Source organism: Centruroides sculpturatus, unplaced genomic scaffold (assembly GCF_000671375.1).
Source record: "Centruroides sculpturatus isolate CEXI.00-Female unplaced genomic scaffold, Cexi_2.0 scaffold477, whole genome shotgun sequence".
Classification (NCBI taxonomy): Eukaryota; Metazoa; Arthropoda; class Arachnida; order Scorpiones; family Buthidae; genus Centruroides; species Centruroides sculpturatus.
The window spans coordinates 397,343-423,441 of NW_019385213.1; the positions used below are offsets into that span (position 1 = coordinate 397,343).

Sequence of the window (26,099 nt, forward strand, 5' to 3'; positions counted from 1 at the left end):
ACACACACACACACACACAATTTTTCCCCTTTTATTGACTTTTTTGAGGGGTTCGGGAGGTCTCCAAACGTGTAGATTTAAAAAAAAAAAAAAAACTTGGAGGGTCAAATTTGACACGATTCCAATACTTTTCCGTTTTATATACATAACAAGTTGGTAAGTAAAAAGGAGTCAGAGTCGGCGGATTTTTTGACGACTCCGACTCCTACTCCGGCTAAAACACCAAAACTCCACGACTCCGACTCCACAGCCCTGTTCCGTACCCGATCAGCAATTTCGAAAATGTTCATTCAGATAATCCTGAACAACTTTGAGCTAATGACAAAGTGTACCATTATGCTTTATTATTTACAGATTCCGTTCGTTAAAATATATTTACGAACTTCCTATCTGATATATTGTCTTATCTGTTAGCCTCTCGTTATGGAATCTGGTAAACTTCTCTGATTCTCTGTTAGCCTCTCGTTATGGAATCTGGTAAACTTCTCTGATTCTTTCCTTGATTCGATTGACTCGTGTATTCATTCTATTGGTTTATGGGGAAAAAATTATTAATTGTTTCAAAAAATAGATAAGGATTTTTAGACTTCCTGTGTTATCCTAATAAAAACATGAAAATATACAAATAACTTAGCGTGTGTTATTTTTAAGGTTTAAGATTGCATTTTTTTTCTTTCTTTGTTTTGTATATAATAAGGCTGTGTACACACTAGGCGTTTTTAAACTCGCGTTTAACGCGCGTTAAAAAACGCCTAGTGTGTACACAGCCTAAAAGGACGTCCACATTAGCCTTTCAGAATCTTGTCTCCTCCTGAACGAGCCAAGCAATGCGGAACAAAATTCGACATTTCTATATCAAATCATGTATGAAATTTTTTGAAAACACAACGTAACTCGTACCTAAATCTCAGAATGACCATTCTGATACCTTTATCTCCTCAGTAATCCTGCAATCATAATTGCATCGTTATAACAAAAATATTTTTTTATTATTAACATTTAGTTTTTGCCCTTTTTTGCCTTTGATGTTTATTGCTAGTTTGCTATTATTGTCTCAACAATTTACATTGAAACGATAACACAAGTTACATTAAATATTAAAAATTATTTAAAATTTCAATTTATATGCTGTAATTTTCACAGTAAGTCGCCTAATGTTATCGAATGTCTGTACTACTTTATTCAATGTTTTATTACTCTAAATTAATAATGTTCATTCGATTGTAGCTGAGAAGACATTGAGTTTTATGTAATATATTGAATAAATAAGTCCCATAAGATATAGTAGTCAGTATTCGTTTGATACTGCGTATTCGAAACTCGTTAGAGAAATTTTCAAAAACTTCGGAATATATGAGATTCTCAATTAGTAATCTTTAGTGTGTGTTTTTAATTTTTTAATTATGGCAATCTTACTAGATTTTGAATTCCTCAATTTTACACCAATCTGTGGGATCCCTCAAGGTTCTGTGCTAAGTAGATTATTCTTCTCTCTTATATCAATAATCTCTAGCAAAATATCTTCAAAGATTTGCATATGCTGATAATATTAAAATCATTAATCATGATCTTTCACTTCTTTAATCTGACTTAAATACAATACTTTCCGCTTTCACTAACAAGCAATTCGCATTTTCCTTCTAAGTATATCATCTATATCTCTCTCTATATATATATATTATATATATATATATATATATATGTGTGTGTATAAATGGACATGTATGTCCCTATATTTCACTTTTCCGCCAAAACTACACATCGCACGTGAATGGTGTTTGTATGTGGTGGTAGCCCCAAGTCTCCATTCGTGCATAGGGGTGGTTGCGTCTCGATAGCTATAAGGGTGCGGGAGATATGAGGCTGAAAGTGGTTGAAAGTGGCTTTCTATTTCGAATGTTTTGTTCGAATTTGTTCGAATTAAATTCGAACATAAAATTCAAATATTGGTTCGATTATAGAACGATTGTAAACGTTCCAGAAACGTTGAAAATAGTTCGTTTGACTAAACGTAAAAATTCTCTAATTAGTCTGGAAACGGGGGACCTAATTCTTGCATTCTGTGAAAACGGGTAAGATTAGCTATAATGTAATTATCTTAACCCTACCACCCTCAGTCAGATGAGAGAAAGCATCGAGAGCATCATGAAGGGCATCTCAGATCAGACCTGTAGTAATGTGATTGCTAATTTCCAAGAGAGACTGCGCTACTGCATCTCGACAGAGGGAAGACATTTCGAAAACATCTCGCATTAATTTCCTTTTTCATCTTATATCTTTGCTGAAAATTTCATTAAAAAATTCGAATTTTCAAAAAACTTATTCAAAAAAAAAACTTTGTGGAGGGCTTTGAAACACCCTGTATATTTTTAAAAATAAATTTACCAACCTTCCGTCTACGAATAACCATAAAGTTGCTAGAATACGACTCAGATTACATGATCCTATAAAACGAATACAACTTTTTCCATTATATTTGCTTAATGTTAGCACAGCAGTATTTTGGAAATATTTTCTTTGTTTACAAACAACAAAATTGCTGTACAATGCTTACGTAATCTACTATTTCCTGATGGGCAAGTGCAAATCATACAGAATTTTTCCTCTGATATTTAAGTCTAAACATACAGTACATGACTCATCTGAGAGATGAGATTGCAACACAAAAATCAATCAAATATCCAGAGCCTTGTTTAGTAACTCAGAATTGTTGCTAAGCCTAGGTGCTGGACTCGTTTCTACCTAATTCCTGACTTTGCCTACTTCTCAGTTCATTCAGCATACTTTTTATATGCTGACTGTGGTGACATTATTTTTCTGTTGCATCATTACAGTAGCATCACTCTTTTGAAATATAAGCTACCTATAAGCGTTGGCATAAGTATAGCCTATATATTTTTATAACGATGATAAAATTATGTTTACAATGAGTGAAAAATCATTTTTGCTTCCCAGCATTTTAAACACGATCATTCTAATTCGCTGATTCAAGACATCAATCAGAAATATTTGGAACAATTCTTTGCTCTGCACATTGCCTAGTTAGATTTATTAATTAGTATTCTTCGACTCAGATTAAAACTTGAAACAATCCAATAACTCAATAAATTGGTTACATTTTAATTGTTTTTCCTCTTCTAAATATTAGAGCAGATTTATTTGGCATTAAATTGCCAATGAATCATTTCATTTTTAACAATCTATTTTAATAATATACTTCAGTTTGCAAATCTTTCATTATTTTATATAGCCTATACAAATCATTTGGTACGAGAAATATTTTTAAAAAATAACAGTAAAACTTTAAGTAATCAGACTCACTTTAGATATAACAATGCCTTTATATAGGCCTATAGAAACTAGCTGTTACCCGCGACTTCGCCCGCGAAAATTTTGCAAGCAAACTCCATTTATATTCAGTACTTCAACAACCATAGTAATTGTTCTATAACACCTACCGCTGAGAATGATGAGAATTGCCGAGAATCAAACGAACTATTTTCAATTTGATCAATTTTCTGGAACGTTTACAATCGTTCTATAATCAAACCAATATGCAATAACAAATTCGAATTTAAAACGGTTCGAACATTTTTAAAATCGAAATAGATAAAAATATATATAACAATGTCTGAAATGTTATTAATTTAATACACCTAAGTACTCGATGAAGACTAAATCCTCTCCCTCTCCCCCGAGGGGGAATTTCGAAAAATCCCTTTTTAGCGTGCATTCCCATGGCATACCCTACTAAAACGCAGATAAAAACAAAAAATCGCATCTAAAATAGTACAGTAGAAGCGGTTCTTCCGGTTAAGCCTTAATCGTCTCCCTCTCCCCCCCACGGGGGAATTTTGAAAAATCCCGTCTTGTTGTGCATTCCCATGGCATACCTTACTAAAACGCAGATAAAAACAAAAAATTGCATCTAAAATAGTGCAGTAGAAGTGGTTCTTCCGGTTAAGCCTTAATCGTCTCCCTCTCCTCCCCGCGGGGGAATTTCGCTAAATCCTTTCTTAGTGTGCATTCCCATGGCATACCCTACTAAAACGCAGATAAAAACAAAAAATCGCATCTAAAATAGTACAGTAGAAGCCGTTTTTCCAGTTAAGCCTTAATCCTCTCCCTCTACCCCCCGCGGGGGAATTTCGAAAAATCCCTTCTTAGTGAGCGTTTTCATGACGTACCCTAACTGTGTACCAAATTTCACCTCTTTAGGTTCAGCGGTTTGCTCTGGGCGATGATGAATCAGTGAGTGAATGAATCAGTCTGTCAGGACAAGCAATTTTATATATATAGATAAACCTACCAAGTTTCAAAATTTGTGGTTCATTTAGTCCTGAGATACTGTATAATGAAAAATAAACGTCGACACACACACAAAAAAAATTTTGTATATGTATACAGAATTTTTTTTTACGTTTTTGGATGTGGAGTATCAAAATGGCGATATGTGCAAATAAAACCGGAGAGTTTTATTTACAAATCTCGCCATTTTTATTATCTGGTTTTATGCCAGTTTTATTATCTCGCCATTTTTACATCGTTCACATCGTTTTATCGTCATTTTTTCCGTAGTAACATAGCTTTGAGAGAACAAAAAGTAAAAACTACAATATCATGAAAACAAATACAGCACCATGTGCTTGTGTCTTCTTGATATTGTACTTTTGCTGTTTGGTGATGTACTGACTTTTCTTTGCCGATATTTTGTAAACTTCCAATAAAGCGGCGAAATAAATTATTTTAAAAAATTAAGCCTACTTTAATTTTTTAAACAAAAACTAACAGACATGTTGAACTTACAAGGCTGATTCAATAAATAAGGTTAGTATGTTAGCTGTTAAATAAAAATAACGTAGCGTACAGTACAAGGTGGAGACTAATAATAAGTAAAAGAGTAGACAGTAAAGCAGCCCGTACCAGTAGTGGTCTCTGTCAGATAGAATTTGTATCCACTATGTGGTTTATAAAATGGCGTTGTCCATATCAAACTGCACCGTAATTGAATAGTGGGCTGTTCAATTCCGAAGGCATTAGTCCTAGTGAAATATATCGCAGGATGTATGCAGAATATGGAACATGGTATATGTCGCTATAAAAAGATTGGTTTCAAAAGTCTACGCGGGCTCATCGTCTATATTGGTTTGGCATTCCTTGAACGTTTAAGCTCGCAAGCTTTTTACAGTGACATGCACTACTCTCCATACCGTGCGTGCAACCTGCGATGATTCAAATTTGCAAGTGTTAATGCTTTTGGAATAGCAAGTGTTCATGTTTATTGGATTATTTAAGAAACTATACGTATTTCATCACGTTTCCATTCATGGGGAATCATTAATTGAACGCCCTATATTTTTTGCTCTTGATAAGATAAACCCGGAGCATTATTTCAAGCGGTAGAAAAACTACTGTATACAACACATAATACTGTAAAAAGTGTATAAATATCTTCAATAAAAACAATTTATAACTTAACTGTCATATAGTTACATAAAGTGGAAATTCGGTTATCCAATATTGATGGGACCAGGGGACTTTCGGAATAATCAAGAAATTCATTTGTTTTTGTGTTTGGATACATCAAGCAAAACATTTAGTTTTGTGAACAATAAGTACCAGTAATTTTAATTACTGGTGCTTATTTCATTCATTCATTCATTCATTTTCATTTTATTAAAATAACATAAGTTACATTTCCTGATTTTGCTGAGCATTATCAGGATTTAAAAACACTAACTAATTATGACAATGAACACAGCATATTAATAAACATTAAGAGTAAAATTGTACAATGATGGGAGGGCAACAAGGATATTATACAGGCGTAATATATATTTATACAAGTAAAATTTTATGAAAGATAAGATAGTTTAAAATATACAGTAACAATTAAAGTAACGAAGATAAAATAAAATTAGAATCACAACAATTAAGCGCAAGTTAACAAATTATAAAAGAAGCGAACAGCAGAAGTGCAAAGATATTATAGATGATACATATATAGAAATGAGTATATATACAAACTATAATATATAATAATACAGTATAGTGTAAAGTAGTAATAATCATTTGCACCAAAGTACTTATGTTTCGGCCACAGAAAATCCGCTAGTAGTTGAGCAATGGAAGTTGAACAATGACTGGTACTTATTGTTCACAAAACTAAAAAGGTAATTCTACTTTAATTAATTAATTTACTCAAAATGTAACGTAATGTTACGTATTTGACCTAGTTTCGCGGCGCCACAATCAACGGATGACGTGATTTCCAGTGACATCAGGAGTGTGGTTTCTCTGATATGTATAGTACAATATTTATTATCTATAAATTTTAAAAAATTAAAAAGTGCAAAAGATATTTAAAGATCTCTCTTAAACTAACGAGTTAAAATTACTCAGTTTTTTCTTATTTCGAAGAAACTAAAAAACACTCAAGTGGAAAGAATTGAAGTCAATCACTTTCTTACTTTATTAAACATTTTCACCAAATGCATTTCACTTTACAGCCTCTTCAGTGGTTAATTCGTTTAACATTATCTGTGCTCTTATATTTGATTAGCCTATCCCAGCATGCATCTATGTTGATTCCCGTATTCAAATTATTAGTACAGTTGTCCCTCGATAGTCCGACGTTTTTTAATCCGACGTGCTCAGTAGTCCGACGCACCTCCCGTCAAGGTCCCCATCCCCGTTACGTGTCTGCTTGCACAGAAGCATGTCGTGATGTGAATCTCCCCATCCAATTCTTACTCGATGACACACATTTCGTGTGTTTTATGTGAGCAGTTCTGTTCGAACAGTTGGAGTAGAGAATATTGTAAGTTACTGCTAGCAAAACAATGCGAAATATATAATCATTTTCAGTAATCCGGACACTTTTGGTAATCCGACACCCCTTTGGTCCCATACCTGTCGGATTATCGAGGGACAACTGTATTTGCATAACTTTTAATACAATAGTGTTCCACAATGCGTCATACAAATAAATTTTCTATTTTATACAATATTTTTATGTTATTACGATTAATAATACAGGTGTTATTACTACAATGTTGATACCAGCGTGATTGTATTCTTTTTAAACGTATTGCCGCTTCGCTCTTTTTCAATCTTATTCCGAGTTCTCTTCCTGTCACTCCGATGTAAACCTTCTTATCTGTGCATGTGCATTTAAGTTTATAAACGACTCTTTCACAAAAATGTTTTAATCGATAATCCATATTGTTTAACAGTCTACCCCAGTGTTTCCCAAAGTAGGGTCCACGCCCCACAGGGGGGCAATTTGATTTTTAAGAGGGGCAATTCGAAAATGGACTCGTCCAGATTTTAAGTTAACCGTATAGCCGCTGTATATGTTAGGGAAGCATAAGAACTTTAGAAAGTCTAGGTGGGGCATAGCACAAAAAAGGTTGGGAAACACTGGTCTACCCATTGCGTAATAAACCGCTTTGCCACAGATTTTTAGTCATATATCTATACTAATATTCTTTGCAGCAGGTAATCTCCGAAATCTACTCATCCGATTTCAAAAATTCTTTTATCAATATTTAGAATGGAACCTCGGGGTGGAAATAGGCTGTATATTATTCCGTTAAACATTCATATAAATTAAATGATATCATCTATGGTTAAGGCTTTTTTGTCCAACAGATGGCGCTACGAGTACGACGCCCTAAGTTTACTTTTCTGTGTGGCATTATGCTTTTCTGTGAAAATGAACTAAAGCGGATCATCTTCTGTCTATCTATATAAATAAAAATGTAATGTTCGTTTGTTCCTAACGATTCCTTTGAAATTTTCACATAACGCTGCATTCGAATACGCACGTGTTTTTATATACTGTAATATACGTGTCGAAATTCCCCCCACTGAAGGGAGATGGTTAGGATTAAGGCTTACGGTAAAGAACTCTGCTTCTATTTATACTATTTTAGATGCGGGTTTTTGCGGTTTGATTGCGTTTTAATAGGGTACGTCAACAGAATGTACACTAAGAAGGGATTTTTCGATATTCCCCCGCGGGGGAGAGGGACAGAATTAAACTTTGTTGAGTTCGGCGAACCGGTTGTTAAAATGGCACTTATAATCAGGGTTTTCTCTAAGGTGAGCGCCTCGGAAGCAGCCCAATGTGGAAATTACATATTTTATATTCCTTACTCTTTTTTAACGTCATCTGTGCAACAGCGTATTAGAATACGCTGTTGCACATACGAGCACTACTACGAGTGCTCGTAGTAGTGTCCATTTCGTCCTCGGGTAATAAAAAATTTGACCGAACTATGCTTATAATATTTATTTATTTATATCATAAAACTCATTACAGTATATCTTTGATGAAATACTACATTTTTATCTCTCACGTTTGTTGATTTAGTTGCAAAGGAAATTTAATAAGAAATATTTCATAAAATTATTGAAAATACAGGTACCCCGTATAACACGAGAGTTACGTTCCAAAAAATTGCTGTGTTATGCGAATCCGTGTTGTACGAAACAAAGAACTAGTGCGAAAAGGGAAGTTAGGTTCCAAAAATTAAAAAAACATGTTGTTAAATCCTTATTTAAATTGGATCTATTATTCATTTTTTTCATAGGTAAAATACTTATTATTTAAGTAAATATTTTACCACAGGATTATTTATTTTATATGATGATCTCAGCATGAGCATCATCAACTGGTAACAGTTTTTGGGTGCGTTTATTAATAGCGGTCGCTCTGCAACGAGAGTGCGCTGCTCTTTGTAGGCATTTAAGAATGACGATGAAAGAAAGATGGCGGCGGCCGCACTATCGATAGTATTATAATGGAGGAATCTATAATTCTAAAATGAGTTTTTAGAGGCAAAAGAAAGGTCCCAATTGTATAAATTTAACCATTAAATGGATTATTTGTTGAAAGAGTATTTAAAGTAGCCACGAAAACAACTAGAATGCTCGCGCGGTGTTACGCGGATGTAAAAAAAGAACACACCCTTTATTACATTTTATGCTGTACGAGGGTTTTACTCAATTCCCGAACCGTGTTAGAGTGAACCCGTGCTATACGGGGGATGTTCCCAATTCTCGAACCGTGTTAGAATGAATCCGTGCTATAGAAGTGCCGTGTTATACGGCGGTTACTGTAATCTAAAAATATGTTTGATTATTGACGAAGTTTCAACGATATCCTGCAAATCAGTTATTGTACTTTACTTAAAAGTTGAGGATTCAGTTACATCACCAACAATTTTCGTTGAACTAGTTGAATTGGAAAACCATAATGCAGAGACAATATGATCTTCAGTTATGGAAAGTTCAAATAATATTGGGCTTACTAAGAACTACCTAGAAAAAAATTTAATAGGATTTTGCTCCGATATTGCCAGCGTTATACTTGGAAAAAATCTGGAGTGAGCACTAAAATTGCGAAAGATTTCCAAACATAATAATACGGCACTATTTAAACTATCGCCTCCATCTTGTTTTGGATGATTTGATAAAGGAAATAAAGCAAGTAAATTATTTTAAAATATTTATTGATAAGATATATATGTATTATTTTTCATCAATCCAATAAGAACCAAATTAAAGTTTCCAAAATAACCGAACAACTTGGGATTGAAATTATAAAGATTTGTAGAGTTTTGGGACCAAGATGGGCTGCCTATAGTTTAAATTCAGCCTAGCCTATAGCGTACTTATCAAGCGCTATATCACTATTTTTATTCAAATAAAAAGTACTTGGGATATGACCGCCCATCTTGAAAATATACATTTTATAACTGATTTGGCATTGATGATTGATATTTCAAACCAAATTTCTCTTCTTTATATTTCTTGCACTGCAAGCAAGAAATATAGACATAATACAGGCTGAAAAACTAGTGATAAAATCTACTAAAACATTTCAAATGCTTGGAAGGAAAGGGATCCAAACGAAAAAAATCATAGATTTATCGGGCCTCCTTGAGAAAGACTTTTAGAAAACGTCGTAACGGATTAAAAAACAAAAAAAAAAGACTAATGGATTGTGGATATTTAGAAGCAAGTTGTAGCCAATGTCAATATGAAATAAATTACAATTTCTAAATTTTTTGGAGTCAGGTTACTGGAATATTGAAGAAGTACTAGTTCCATGGAAAGCAGCTGAAGAACAATTGAGCGTATTTAATGACATTTTTAATTACTAAAATGATATTAATGAATATCGAGATTTTCCCAAAATTATGTAATTCCTGAAAATGTTCAAACAGCTAAAAATATTGTCAAAACAGTTGCTGTAAGTTCAACAGAAGCAGAAAGGGGTTTTTCAAAGATAAACATATGTTAAGAGAAGAGAAGTCGCCTGTTTCTAATATATCAAACACAATGATTATTGGTCTAATCGGCCTACCTCTAAAGAAATGAGATCCTACTCCTACAGTGAAAAGGTAATTAAGGTTGAACCTCACAACTGATGATGCTCGGATAAATGCGAAAAAAAAAATTGCAAGTAAGGAAGCCAATCAAGAAGCAATATTGAAATGTCTTAAATAACAGTTTTATTGTTTTTTGTCAGGTAATGTTTAATATTTTTTCATTAACATTTTAAAACTCTTATAATCTAGTTTCGTGTACAGTATATCTTTTATTGTTCTTATTTAAGTATTAACTACATGAAATAATAAACTATCTTTCGATATATCGTTTTGATACTTAAAACAGTCATTATGGCAGCGAACAGGATAATTATTAAATTATTTGAATACCACCACTGATTAAAAGTCATGTCACCAGTAAAAAGATTAAGAGTGTCGACCAAAAAAAAAACTTCTGCCAACGTAGATAGTTGAAATGTTTAAATATTTCACAGATAAACACATAACTTAAAACAATTTTAGAAAATCATTTGATTTTGCTTATGCCTCCCTTGATCTAATGCGAGTATTTTCATTAGTGAATAATATATGAACCAGTGAACAAACCCAATTAAAAATCGAAACATTGGAAGCAAACATTTACACAAAATGCAACTTTGACAACAACTGTATACAGTTTTATGAATTTTTAAAACATAAATTTGATTTATTAAAAAAGTTAAATCTTGTGTAAAGTATCAAAATTAAAATAATAATATGATTGTTTAAAATGCTATGTATATGCTTAATTTTATAATAGGCCTAAATGTTATAAAGCTTTTTAGTTTTAGCGAAACAAATAAACACAACCTACTTTTTCTATTATGAAGAAATTTTTGATTTGTCCTTATTTTTTCCCAAAAATATGGTCACTGTATATAAATTTACCAGATAAATTATGGAATGAAGGCATTTTATAGAAATTTTTAACAGAAATGTAGTGTAACTACTTATCTCTCCTGTAACTAATTGGTAATATTTTCATTTTTATTCAGTTAATTCAGTTATATTTTCTATTTAGTAACTTTAACTCTAATTAGTTTTAGTAAATGAGTAATTAATAGCTAAAAGCAACAATTACTCTTCAGAAATTTCCGATTTTCACTTTTATTTTTTAAGACTTCTGTACAGAACAACAAAGAATTCTCATTTGCAAAACCAAGAAGATAAAGAAAAAAAACGTAATGTAAAAATAAATTAACTAAAAAGTTAAACAATTACAATTGTAAAGTAATTTTTATACTCACATCTGTAAAATTTAAAGTCATACCAAAAAGATTCATGCTTAAAAGTGAAGAGATATTACGATTAAAAAAAAAAATATATTGTGTAGACCATGGTCCCCAAAGTATAGCCCGTAAGATTTTATCTGACATACTGACATTCGTTCCTTAAAAAAGAAGTTTTGCATGTATAAACCCAGGACAGTGGCGGATTTCTGCACAGGCGCGCACTTGGGCGAATTTTGAGGCCTCCTCGATTTATGAGGCCTCAAAATTCAGCTCTCAAAATAAAACAAAAAGATTATTTTAATTAATTATTATTTTTTCATAATAAAAATAATTAATAATTTAGCACTATTCCCTAAATTATCTTTAATTATTTATCAAACAATAGTGAAATCTATTATAATAACTTACAAATAAATTTTTATTATTCGTAGATTACTAGATTTTTGAAATAAATACAAATCAGTAGTAAATTTAAAAATAAATTATTTTTTTATATCCATGGATTACTAGATTTTTTTTTGTTTTTAACACTTACCTATTGAAACTAAATAATTCTTGTACCAATAAGTTTCATTTTCATAATTAATACAATCTGAACATCAGTAACCTTTTAAATACAGCCAGGCAAATGTAATTTTATATTGGTTAATTTTCAATGTTATTTCTCTATGTCTCACTTTTTTTGGACCACTTGTATGGAGCCTACCAGAGTAAAACACGTGCTTGTAGAATGCACACTGTGGGGTATAGGGATAGTGAAAATATTTAGAGGAGGCCTCAAAATTGAAATGCGCCTGAGGACTCTCAAGTGCTAAATCCGACACTGACAGAGGAAGAAATTAAATAACAATTGGAATATACAAAAATTATTTACTAGTGATAAAGCATGGATGGCCGAGCGGTCGAGGTGGCAACCTACCTCTGGGGGACCCGGGATCGAATCCGGCCTGGGTCGAAAAATCCCAGGAATTTTTTGGGGATGGTCCGTTCGGATATGTCGGGCCCGTCCCTCGCCACCCAGCCGCCCCATTGTGGGCCTGGCCGAACCCATAATGGACCTGCTATAAGAGGCCCTCTTAGTGCCTACAGGACTGAAAGAGTGGTTTAAAAAAAGCCCTGCACAAACGAGCAATTATTTGTTGAGACATTTTTAGAAGTGTTACGCTAAAAAACACTTGTAAAAGTGTCCATATAGAAAATTATCTGTATGGGCCTTTTCCAAAAAGTTTACAGACTATATACTAGAGATAACATGTATAAAAATTAAATACGTCAATATAAAAGTTACAAGATGACGATAGGCCATCCGAAAAACGGATCTCGATAATAATAATAATAATACAAAGTTATATGAACTATAATTTTTGTTGTAAGAAGATTAATACTAGCTTGTAGAGTAAATAGAATTATAAATTTTAATACAATGAAAGGCAAAGTCTACTCGTTCTAGTCACTGTCAACCAAAACAAGTTGACATGAATAAGCAGACTGAATATTTAATATATGAAAGACACTTGTACTCACTATATAGCAACCTGGTAATGAAGACGAACAATGAAAAAACCGACCTCTGATAATGCAGGAATAAATAATTCAGTAGTTTGTTTATAATTGCACTACAGTTCGAGAGGTTGCCTCAATTAACGATCATCTTTGATTTTGATCATGATCCATAGTAGTAGGCTGTCGCATTGTCTCTAGGTAATATTTACTTCTTTTCAACTCTTTCCGCCCTGTAGACACAGAGGGCCTCTTTTAGCAAGCCATTAAGGGTTCATCTATGCTCTCAATTGGACATCCGTGTGGTGACGGACGGGGCCCGACATATCCGAACGGCTCATTCCCCGAAATTTTCCTGAAGTTTTTTCGAGCCGTCTAGATTCCATCCCGGGTCTTCTAGAACGGTAAGCTGCCATCTTGCCGCTCGGCCATCCGGTCTTCGAACCAAGAGTGCTGAAAAATCGGATGTGAAAATGTAAATTTCTATTTATCGAATGTAAAACATTTAAACTATGTACATTGTACGGTGCATACGTTCGAACATAAAAAATTATATAAATTTTGGAATGCTGTAAAAAATTAATTAAATATATTCAAGTATATTGTTTGTGAATATTCATAAATTTTTGGTACTTTCGAATATTGGGCGAATATTGATCTATTTCACGTGTGAAAGTTGATAGTTGGACAATTGACGACTAGTTGATGAGAGGGAGCTAAATTTAAATTTGTATCGAAAGATTTTCGGAGTTTTTTTAATTATATACATGATGTGAGTTTGTTAATACGGTAAAAGTTTACGATCATCTACATCTCGCGTTTTCTTCTTAACTGTTTTTGTTCTAAACAAGTGTAACAAGGTAATGCATATAAAAAAAAAAAGTTAAACAAAACAAAACTGAAATTTTGCTTATGCTATAATTTGTAGTAAACACCTCTGAAAAATTCGATTAATTGAGTCAGTTATTACAGAGCCGGCCCTACCATAGGGCGAACGGAGCAGCCGCTCTAGGCGCAAAGTCCAAGGGGGCGCCTCAGTGGTAAAGACAATTAAAGGGTATAAATTAGGGGCAACCAAGAGGGGGCGCCATAATAGGATCTCGCTCCATCCTTAAACTTGCCTCGGGCTGGCACTGATTACACAGTATTCGTAACAGAAAACTCGATATCTAGTATTTCAGTTGTTGCTTGCATAAATAATTTGTGCGATGGTTTGTGAGATAAACTATGTTAAATGAGTTTGATACTCAACAAAACAACACATACAAATACTGAAATAAATCAAAAGTTATACTTGACTAATGCTATGCAGTCTTATTTTCGTATAAAACTTATTCAGGCCAGCACAGTGTTAATAGAGTGACACTAAGATTAGGTAATCAAAATAATAGTTTTAATGTCCTAATGTTCAACCTTAAATTCAATATGAAACATTACTTGCATTTAGTAGTAGTCTATTTACATAACCCATTTCAATTTGGAAATAGGTTTTCCACTCATTTTATCTTTACTTTCTTTACATTGAGATTATGAAAATATTTAAGTTTCAATGTTGTTCTTGGAATTATCATCTTTTATGGTATTTTAGTATACATCCTGAATTTTGATAATTTCTTCTGCATAAACATTATTACATAATTTCCTAAAAATTACATGTTATTTATATATAATTATGTAAAAACTTAAATGTAATATCTAAACTTCTAATTTATAAAATATTAAATTATTATTTAACTACAAAGATTTTATAAAGTGTCAATAATGCTCAGCAGAGAGAATATCTCGCCCTTCCTAAAGGCAAGATATTCTCTCTACTGAGTGTTATTGATACTAAGATTTTAGGTCATTCCTGTATGAACACAAAAGCCAAAAAGAATCATTCATTGGTCTAGGAATAACCTTACAAGAGATATTCTGTTCTGACATTTTCCTTACATTTGGTTTGCACAGATAAACCTAAAATATTTTAATGACTTTCATAATTATTTGTTGAGAGGTACTTTATTTATATTTAACAAATAATTTAATTTACTGCCATGTAGCATCAATTCTGAACATTAAATATATTTCAATAAATACAAGGGTAGTTCAACTTTATTCTGCAATTTCAGTAATAATGATGGAACTGCATATGTCACAGGGTCCCAATTTATGTATCTCTAGATGTTCTCCTTTAAATGATGACACTTCTCCCATCATTTTGGCAATGATGCTATTCTTGCAGAGTAGAAGTCTTTTGGATGATATTGGAGCATGGCTATCATGCAATGGAGATGATGGTTAGGAAATCCTGGATCACCTGGCCTAACTATAAAACCTGATCTGATACCTTGTGATTATCACCTGTTTTGCCCATTTAAGGAAACCTTGGGAGACTGGAGCCATTATATGTCAAGCTCTGAAGTCAAAGTTTAATCATGCAATGGTTCTGATGTCACCAAAATATTTCTGTCTTGCAGGCATCATTGCCAAAATAACAAGAAAAGTGCCATCATGTGGAAGGGAAACTTAGAGAAAGAAACAAATTGGTACTACATAACACATGCAATTCTTCTATTGCTGTTACTGAAATTCTAGACAGAAATTGAACCACCGTCATAATATACATTTGTAATACACTTCAAGTTACATAAACATTTTTAATTCCTTACAAAGAGGAACATACTAATTTTAAACAGTTTTAGAATATAATTATTTTTAAGTTTTTTAATTTAAAATTTTCATTACTGCAAATCATTCAGTACTGCAGAGGACAAGATGGGAAGGGTTGCTTCTAGAAATGGCTTCTGTCAAATTTTTCATTTATGTAGAAATAGTTTATAATCCTAAAGACTGCCACAAGTTGAATTTCCCACTAAAAATATAATATACCTATATAGGTCTATATTTTGAAAGTAAAGCCAAAAAGTTATAAGAAGTTATTTATTGAATGATTTTATATTGATACTAATTAATACAGAGTTTTTCTTTAGAATTCTTATACTTTTTCCTTGAAGAAGAATATTCAGTTACAGTTGTTGCTATTTCTATGGTTAAAGAATTCAGTTATTTAAATCTTTTCTGCCATATTTTATTCAGGCAGAGCATTAGCAAAACCTCTTCTATGTTGTAGAATTGAGTTCATTCTTTGTCATTTTATTTAATATGAGACAAAATTAAAAATGTAATAAAAATTGGAGGTCCAAGGTTTCATTTTTGACATACAGTTGCATCAAATTGACAATATCCAAGGTTGCTAACATGAGAGAGTGCAATTTTTTTTCTTTTTATTTCAAGTCAATAAAATGTTTTTGGGGTCCCTGAAATAATATTATTGACTTGCTACATTTTGATTCAATTCTTAGTTCATGTTTTGACAGAAAATGAACTTTCCCTAGTTAATATTCTTAGTAAATATATAGCATGACTTTTGTAAGCATTAAAAGATCTTACTGATTTTAATCTGAAACATTTCAGATTCAATTCAAACCAGTAAGATCTTTTAAAAAAAAGTAGATAAGAAGGATTCAGTACAGCATTTTTGTTGCTTTATTTGGCATTTCTCTATACAATTTCTGCATTTGTAAAGAATACATGCAAAAGTATAAGTATAAAATTTTGGTTCACTTTTATTAATTTTATCTTAATATTTTTATTGCTTTGAAGAAAGGTAAGCAAATATTATAATTATTTGTTTTTAATATTTATGATATATTTTATTTAAGATATCAAACTTTATTAATTAAAAACATTTATTTTAGACCAAAAAAGTTTAGCAATTCATTTATTTATATATAATTTTATTATTTTAGAATATAACAAGTATGAATAGAGGACAAGGTGGAAGAAGACCTTTTTGGAATAGAAGAGGTGGACATCCAGGTTCATGGAAGTCATATAAGAAAAAGAATCTACCACAAAATCCTGGATCCTCTAAAGATAAATTAAATACAAGTAATACATCCAGTATTATGCAATTATTGAGTGTATCAAATCCATCTGGTAATTTGAAACAAACACAAGTTGACACAGTAGACTTTTCTCCTCAGTCAGGTCCTTATTCAGGATGGAAGCTTTATATAACAAATGAAGAATATAAACCAAACAGTGAAACAGTTAAAAAATTAAAATTAGTTGAAACATATTGCAAGACATTAAAGACAGAAATAGGCACTGATAGTATTGAATCCAAAGGATCTTTCATTATTGAAATTAGCCAAGTTTTGAAAGATAAAAGCTTAAATCTAGAATGGCCTGATATTGTTGATAACATAAGAGATTCACCTGCAACAGTAATTGAATATTTTGGATTAGCAATGCATCACATTATAACCGAAGAAATTAAAGAAGAATTATCAGTAAATCTATCTTTTTCTGAGGAGATTAACAAAAGTGCAGATTCTGTACAGTGTAACATTCCAAAAATTCATGCACGGTTTGTTGGTTTTGAACCTCTAACTCCACTTAAACAAATCAAAGCAAATTCTTATGGAAAATTTGTTTCCATTAAAGGAACTGTTGTAAGAGTAAGTAATATTAAACCATATTGCACAAAATTAGCTTTTGAATGCAAAAGTTGTTTGGTTACTCAAGTTGTTACCCAATTAGATGGAAAATATACCCTTCCAAAAAAATGTGTAACTAAAGGTTGTCGATCACATCAGTTTTTACCTCTACGAGATTCAAAGTTAACAGAAACAGTTGACTGGCAAAAAATCAGACTTCAAGAAATTATTGTTGATGAACAAAGAGAAGGTGGTCGTGTTCCTAGGACAATTGAATGCAAACTCTTGTATGATCTAGTAGACAGCTGTGTACCTGGAGATGTGGTAACAGTTTCAGGAATTGTGAATGTTATGAATACTCAAGATAATAATTTTCAAACCAATAAGGATAGATGTATGTTTCTCTTATATATTTCAGTAAATTCCATTGTAAATTGTAGGGAAAATAATTCTTCAAAAACATACAGTGATAATTTATCTTTAGTCGGTATTGATTTAAGTGCAAAGGATTTAAGTGCTATTAATGCTATACGTAGTGAAGACAATTTATTTCGTTTATTCGCTGCTTCCTTATGTCCTACTATATATGGTCATGAAATGGTAAAAGCTGGATTAGTTTTAGGTCTTATTGGTGGATCACAAAAGTTTCTTAATGATGATAAGAAAATACCAATAAGAGGTGATATACATGTTCTGATTGTTGGGGATCCTGGTTTAGGAAAAAGCCAAATGTTACAAGCCTGTGCTAATATTGCTCCTCGTGGTGTTTATGTATGTGGAAATACAACAACAACTTCAGGATTAACTGTCACTTTAACCAAAGAAGGAGCAAATGGTGAATATGCTTTAGAAGCTGGAGCATTAGTTCTGGCAGATCAAGGCTGTTGCTGTATTGATGAATTTGATAAAATGAATAATCAACATCATGCATTGTTAGAAGCAATGGAACAGCAAACAATTAGTATTGCTAAAGGTGGTATGGTATGCAGTTTGCCAGCAAGAACATCCATTTTAGCAGCAGCAAATCCAGTTGGTGGACATTATAATAAAGCCAAAACTGTTTCAGAAAATATTCGTCTGGGAAGTGCACTTCTGTCAAGATTTGATTTAGTATTTATTCTTTTAGATAAACCTAATGAGGTAATTATTTTCTGTTTTTACAATAGAAAATTTTTTAATTTAACCTTTTGTTATTCTGAATAAAAATAATTCATAATTAAACTTTAAAAAACAAAAAAAATTATCATTTTTTTATTGTTTATAGCTTAAAAAAATTCTTGCTTTGTTATTCAATTACTTTCAGTTTTCATTTAACGTATCTAAAACTACATTAGCCTTGTAAATTTATTTTGATTTATTCATATTTCATACAATTTAAAGAACATTATGATATACGGTGGGTGATCAGTTAACAAACAGTCCATTCAAAGACAATGTTTGCTACCCAAATTGTTTGTTAACTGATTATCGATTTACCATAGATTTTTATGGGAATTTGATTAATTTGTTCTGGAGAACTCAAAAAATAAATAAAAATTATATAATTTCTTACCTATGCTTATTTATATGTAATAACAAATTAAAAGAAGCAAGCTCTCCATTTTTTCATGGATGGCACATCTTTGTTTCTCAGATGTGACTTTCATTACTCCTTGACTTATCTTCTTGAGATTTTTTGATTATATCTTTCTTAGCTGAGATTGTATCTACTGGACTTGTTGAAGCTACACTGCCTAGCAATATCAGACATCTTCTGTCCACTTTCTACCTTGGCTATTATCTCTTGCTTGGTTTTTATAGTGAACACAGTTCTTGACACCCACTCATTTTAGGCCACATAATAATATCAGTTTATTTTAAATAAAAATTTCAGATAATTGCTTAAAAAAATTCAGAGAACAGAAATCAACTAGTGCAAAAAAGGTTATGTATATGTGAAAGTCTTGTTCCATAAACTATTCACAGATGCCAGTAAAATATAGTTTTACAAATCTTGTCACTTCTTTTAGTGTTTGTTTTTTGAGATGTTCATTATCTGAACCTGTGTTTGTTGTCTGAACATAAAAATCTTTAATGAAAGTGTTTATTGTCCAATTTGTTTGCAGTTTAAACTGTTCATTAACTGATCACTCACTGTATTCATAAACATGTTAGGAATATACATTATATTATAATCAGGGCTGTGGAGTCATGTAAAATCTACTGACTCCAACTTTGCTTTACCATCTGACTCAGACTGCGATCAGGGGTGGACTTGTTAACAAAATAGGTTCAGGAATTCTGATATTATCGCATGACCTCAGAATATAAGCTTCGAAAAATAGAGTTCTAATAAAGATAGAACATAGAAACTTTTTTATTCCAAAGTTAAAAACACCTCTAAGTAATGACATAGTCAATATATAAATATGTATTCAATAATTTTTACTTTCCCAGCTGTTATATATAATGGAGGGAAAGTGTAGTGATCTGTCAAAAATGACATTCTCTAAATTTTTACATTTTTAGACTTAAGGCATCTTGAAATGACAAGATAGTCAAAAGATTTGGAATTTTTTTCCTGTATGTACAGATGTTAGACTGTGTGTGGGGGCATGATTTTGTTCACCCTGTTTGAAACTTAATAACTTCTGTGGTTTTTGAATCAGAGTTGGATGGTTTAACACAGGAGTTATTAAGCTTTAAAGTGGTTGAACTAAATTGTGCCCCCCACACATTTTAACATTCGTGCATGCAGAAAAAATCTGGAATGTTTTTGCACTTTTCTACATTACAGTCCAAAAGAATAAAAATCTGAGAAAGTCATTTTTTTGACTGATTGTCATTCTTTTCATTTGTTATATACCTATACTGTATAACAGCTGGGGAAGTAACGATGATGATGATTCTGATTACATTTTTAAAGCTACGAAATAAAATGATTTTAAATCTACTTAAATCTACACGTCTACTTAATATATAAATTCATATTTATTGACTTGTTTGATGATGGCAATGGTATTTCGTAAGCATATATAAATAAAAACAGTAAATGCATTCATATTCAAACAAATTAGTTTGAATATGAATGCATTAATAAAAATGTGGTACATAATATAAGCATGCACATACCTAATTCAGTAAAGCCTCGAAAACTCTGCCTAATGTGGACCGAAGGGTGGCCGAGTTTGTGAAAATGCCGGGTTATCGGGAATGGGGTTAAAAAAAATAAGTATGAGTGTTTCCTCAGAAATACTGTACTGTACTTGTATGCATTGTTTACTTGAGAATACAACAGAGAATAAACTGCCCAAATACCCTTAAACAAAGGAAAAGTATGTCCTTTATGAAGGCATAGAGCCTTTACTACATGAAAATGAAAATTAATGAATACACTGTGTACAGTAATTTACCTGATAAGACAGACCTCAGAAAAATACTTTATAAGAGCTTTTATACTTTTATAAAGCTGTCTATAATGAAAATTAATTAACTAAGGATTTTTTTGCCCTGCCAGGGTGTGGCCGAGTTATCCAGAGTGCAGGGTTATTGAGTGCTGAGTTTTCGAGACTCTACTGTATAAGCATTCACCTAAGTCAAGAATATGAAATATAAATATTTAGACTGGTAAAGAAAAAGGTTGTTTATTTTGCCATGTTATTTAATTCATTATTTTTCATCTCTTATAAACTCAATTACTTCTTAAAAAAAGAATCGCTTCGATTTATCTTAAATCAGATTTAATAATTTTAAGAGCAGAAATAAACACACTACTGAAACTTGCGTAGGCAGCAATGCTGTATTTTGGATAATGTCTGGATAGTGCAGTATCATCATTTTAACATCTGAATTTGAAGAACAGTCAATGTGATTTACTTTTTCCAGTGCATTGTAAAAATCATTTTTAAATTTTGTAAGATTTCCTGTTCTCATATTAGAACTCAAGCTTAATTTTGAGGGTAGAGACAGTTTTATAAAAAATTGTGAACACTAATGAGTAAAATATTTATTAAGTCTGATCACACTGGAGATATGATATGACCCCTTCTATGTCTCCACCCTGTCAACTTTAATTAAGAACATAAATTTAATAGCCCCTTTATACACAAGCTACCGTACCAAATTTCATTTCTTAAACTTTACCCAAATAAAGGAGGATGCGATAATGAAATTAAATGCAGAATTTGCCTTGCTTGTAATGCAACCTCTAAATTATTTAGAATTTGGAAAGATTCTGCAATCACTATTTTTAATAAACTAAAGCTCATAAGAACACTTATTTTTCCAATTGCCACTTATGCTTCGGAAACCTGGACCATAAATGCCACTTCTCGGAAGAAACTTGATTCCTTTGAAATATGGACATATATATAGAAGAATGCTGAGAATCTCTTGGATGGAGCACCGAACAAATTGCTCCATCCTAAATCAACTGAAAATCACAACATGCCTTACCACTAAAATATACCAATCCTACCTTTGCTTCTTGGGACATATTTCCAGATGCAAAAATGGATTTGAGAAACAAATTCTAGAAGGGAAGATCAATGGCAAATACCCTAGAGGCAGATGTTGGATTAGGTGGGGAGATCAAGTAATGATGATTACTTGGTCTCCCCATCCAAACGGCACAACACCATGAGCAGTGGAAAGATACAATTAAAGCCGTCAATTTGTAATATCACCACACCCTCTGAAGGACTAAGAAGAAAAACTTTACCCATTCTGAGGTATTGTTTAATATTTCAGAACAGAATATAGAAATTATACAAATTAGATGTCAATATGTACTCTCCCACACAGACACAGACAGACGTGCACAGATGAATTTTCCCCCTTGGCATTTTTTTAGGTTTAGGAAGTGTCCAAATGTGCAGATTTGCAAAAAACTCTGAGGGTCAAATTTGACATAATTTCAATACTTTTCCATTTTATATACATAAGTTGGGAAAGTAAAAAGGAGTTGGAGTTGTCAAAAATCTACCTACTCTGACTAAAACTCCACGACTCCGAATCAAAAGCCCTGATTATAATAAATACAAACACTATGAGATAATGGAAATTTTTTAATCTTGGAAACTCTATAATAAAAAGCAAATGGAATTTTAAAATTTCTTTAATTAAATTTTAAATGTTTATAACTTTAGAATGTTTTCAAACAAGTAATGCTCATCAAGAACACTAAAAATAAAACAAATCTCAGTTGCTCTAGAAATATAACACATTTGTCACCATAGATATGATAGGAGAAACATAAGATTTAACAATATTTTAACATTAAAAAGTTGCAAAAAAATATAATAAACATAAAACAGTAATAAGTGATAAAGTTATAGGTTTTAGAGCTAAAGTCTTTTAAACTTTCAAATTAATCATTTCCACTTAAACTATAAACAACTTGTACAGAAAGAAAAGAAATGGTTAATAACATTTTCAGTCATATTTATTGATCTTTGTCAAGTTTTCTATTCAAGAAAATCATCAAAATAATTTTTATTTTATTTATTTATTTATTTTGAATAGCAAACCTGACAAAGATCATTAAATATGACAAAAAACATTAGTTCAAAAATCATTTTAGTTGTTGTATGAGGTTGTATATTAAGTTGTCTACTGAAACAGTTGTTTTATGAATCAATCATTTTCTTGCTAAAGAAAGTAGTAGTCAGAATCTTTACAATTAACAGAAAGCATTCAAGTATATTTCAAATGTTTTACATATAGAACATTCTTCCTATAAAGAACAATGTTTTAGTCAAATTTTCATGAGCATTTGGAGTAAAATTTTAATTAACCATATGGAGTACATTACATAAGAAAAATACATACAAATTGGAGTATTCACCATAGTGAGTAGCATTCAGTAGTACTCTGTTTAGAATATCAAAAGTTGGAGAAACATGGAATTAAGATCAAATTCAGTGGCACTGGGCTGTCAAAAACATGAATCTGCATAAATTAATTTTATATAAAACAAAACCCTACATCATTTGATTTTTAATAATTTTAAGAATTAATAAAGCTCTAAATTTTAAAATTACATTAAGTTTTGTTAAATATTTTAAACATAATTCAAAAACAATTTTTTTATTGACAGGAACTTGATGACAAACTTTCCAAACATGTGATTGCTCTGCATTCAGGCAAAAGTGAAAGTTCGCAACAATCATCAGCTTTATCCAAAGCCTCATCTCAAATATCTTTTGTGAGTAGACTTGACTGTAGTAGTTTAGATGATAAAAATTTCCTTGAAGATCGTCTCAAGTTTCAACATGGTGAAATCTGTGATCCAATTCCTCATCAGTTATTGCGTAAATATGTGGCTTATGCTCGAAAAAATATTAAACCCAAACTAACACATGATGCAGCAAAGACTTTGCAGAATTTTTACTTGGAGCTTCGTAAAAATCATCAGACATCAGATTCTACACCTATTACAACTAGACAATTAGAATCAATGAAAAGATTAACAGAAGCCAGAGCTCGAGTTGAATTACGAGATCAATGCACTAAGCAGGATGCTTTGGATATTGTAGAGTTAATGAAATTTAGTATGATTGATACATACTCAGATCAGTTTGGATTGTTGCATTTTCAGAGATCTCAACATGGTTCTGGGATGAGCAGTAATTCTAAAGCTAAAAAGTTCATATCAGCTTTAACAGCAATATCACAACAGACTTGTAGTTCTTCTTTTACTGCCAAACAAATGAAACAAATCTGCAAAGAATTAAATTTACAGATTTCAGATTTTGATAATTTCTTATTTTCATTAAATAATCAAGGTTTTTTATTGAAAAAAGGACCAAACATATATCAACTACAAACAACTGATTTCTAACAATGTTTTTTTTTTTCTTTTCTTTTTTGTATAAATTTGAAATGTTTCTTCAATTAAATATTTATTATACAGTGGGTAATCAATTAACAAACATAATCTGTTCCAAGACCGTGTTCGCTACCCGAATTATTCATTAACCAATTACTGATTACTATAGATTTTTATGGAAATTTAATTCATACTGGACACTCCAAAGATAAATAAAACTTTATATACTTTCTTACTATGTTTATATATATGTAATAATAAAAATACATACATACGTACATACATACGTAGTCTTGCATTTTTATCGGTTATGTTTTTTTTCCGTTTGTGAGGCATTAAAGAATCTGTCGAATGTTGATTGCTTTTCTCTCTTCAGGATTTTTTGAAAGTAATTAATAGCATTGTCGTCGTAGAGATCTCGAAGCCTATTAACCTCAACTTGGTTTGGATGCCATTCTAAGACCGTTGTTCTGACCGTTTTTTTTTTTTTTTTTTTTTTTTTTCTTTTTATACCATTTTCTGTAATATGAGGCAAATCAATGGTGATGCTTCCTAATTAATGGCTTAGAAAATATAAAGCAGGAATGTTAATTATTTTCAGCCAAAAAGAGTCCTTACTCTAATACAACTATGGTTTTGGCCCTCAGTGAAATTGTCTGAAATTTTAGTATGAGTATGTTTTATAGTTCTTGACTAAAACTGATGAAAAGTCTCAATGTCCATGAAGCTTGAAAATGGCTAGTGTTTTGCTACAGTTGTTCGAATATATGGACAGTATATAAACAGGGTGATAACATAAGTCTCTTCCTGACCAATTATTTCAAATAATAATAGGACATTCAATGTAGACCTTTTGCTGATACATCAGGTATGTACTAAACAATGGTATAAATTTCCTTCTCTCCAACCCTTTATCATATAAACTGTTGTAATCTCAGCTTTTAATGAAAGTAGGACAACATTATCAATTACAAAATTGTAGCATATGGAAAAATTCATACTACTGTATTATCTTTTAATGCATTCCAAAATATCAAATGGGATCCTGGTGCAGGCTGTTAAATATGACAGATACTGCACAACACACAAGGAATAACAGTTTATTATTGCATAACTCTTTCACATGATCCAGTTTGAAACCATGACCATGGCACCATAAATTATCATTGACCAATGATTCTAAGGGCCTTCCACACAATACAGTCACAGCAAAGTGCTGAACATGGTAAGTTTTGTAACACAATTCCTACATAGTGTTTTGCTGTATATAGTCAAGCTTACTACATATATCTATACAGGTAGCCCCCGTATAATACGGCACTTCTATAGCACGGATTCACTCTAACACGGTTCGAGAATTGATACCATCCCCCGTATAACACGGTACTTTTATAGCACGGATTCACTCTGACATGGTTCGAGAATTGGGTAAAACCCTCGAACAACAGGAAATGTAATAAATTTTTACATACTTAAGTAATAATAGTTCACGAAAATTATTATTTTCGTGAACTATTAGTACTTAAGTATGTAAATTTTCTCTTCTCGCCTTCTGTCGATACACGTGATCCTACTCGAAACTTGTTTCAATGTTGCCAGATCACGATGCTTCTGCTTCTGATGTTGCCGAATGTTTTTCCCTTATTCCATACTTGCTTTATTCTTCATAAGTGCTTAGCACCATATAAGGAAATTT

The 26,099-nt window shown here is 31.8% G+C and overlaps 1 protein-coding gene across 7 annotated transcripts in view; it reads left to right on the plus strand.

Moving 5' to 3' along the window:
* LOC111636219 (DNA helicase MCM8-like) overlaps positions 1 to 24,634 on the plus strand; it is a 76,742-nt gene extending 52,108 nt beyond the window's left edge. For 2 of the 7 annotated variants that reach the window (XM_023381426.1, XM_023381427.1), the window contains exons 3-4: positions 16,903 to 18,735; positions 23,672 to 24,634. In XM_023381426.1, the coding sequence (XP_023237194.1) occupies positions 16,903 to 18,735; positions 23,672 to 24,415 (2,577 nt within the window). In that variant the 3' untranslated portion in view covers positions 24,416 to 24,634. Of the gene's footprint in view, positions 1 to 9,155; positions 10,541 to 13,746; positions 13,972 to 14,171; positions 14,487 to 14,886; positions 15,722 to 16,902; positions 18,736 to 23,671 lie in introns of those variants that run through there. The other 5 variants (XM_023381432.1, XM_023381429.1, XM_023381428.1 and 2 more) reach the window with 5 other exon arrangements.
* Positions 24,635 to 26,099: the final 1,465 nt, after the last annotated feature.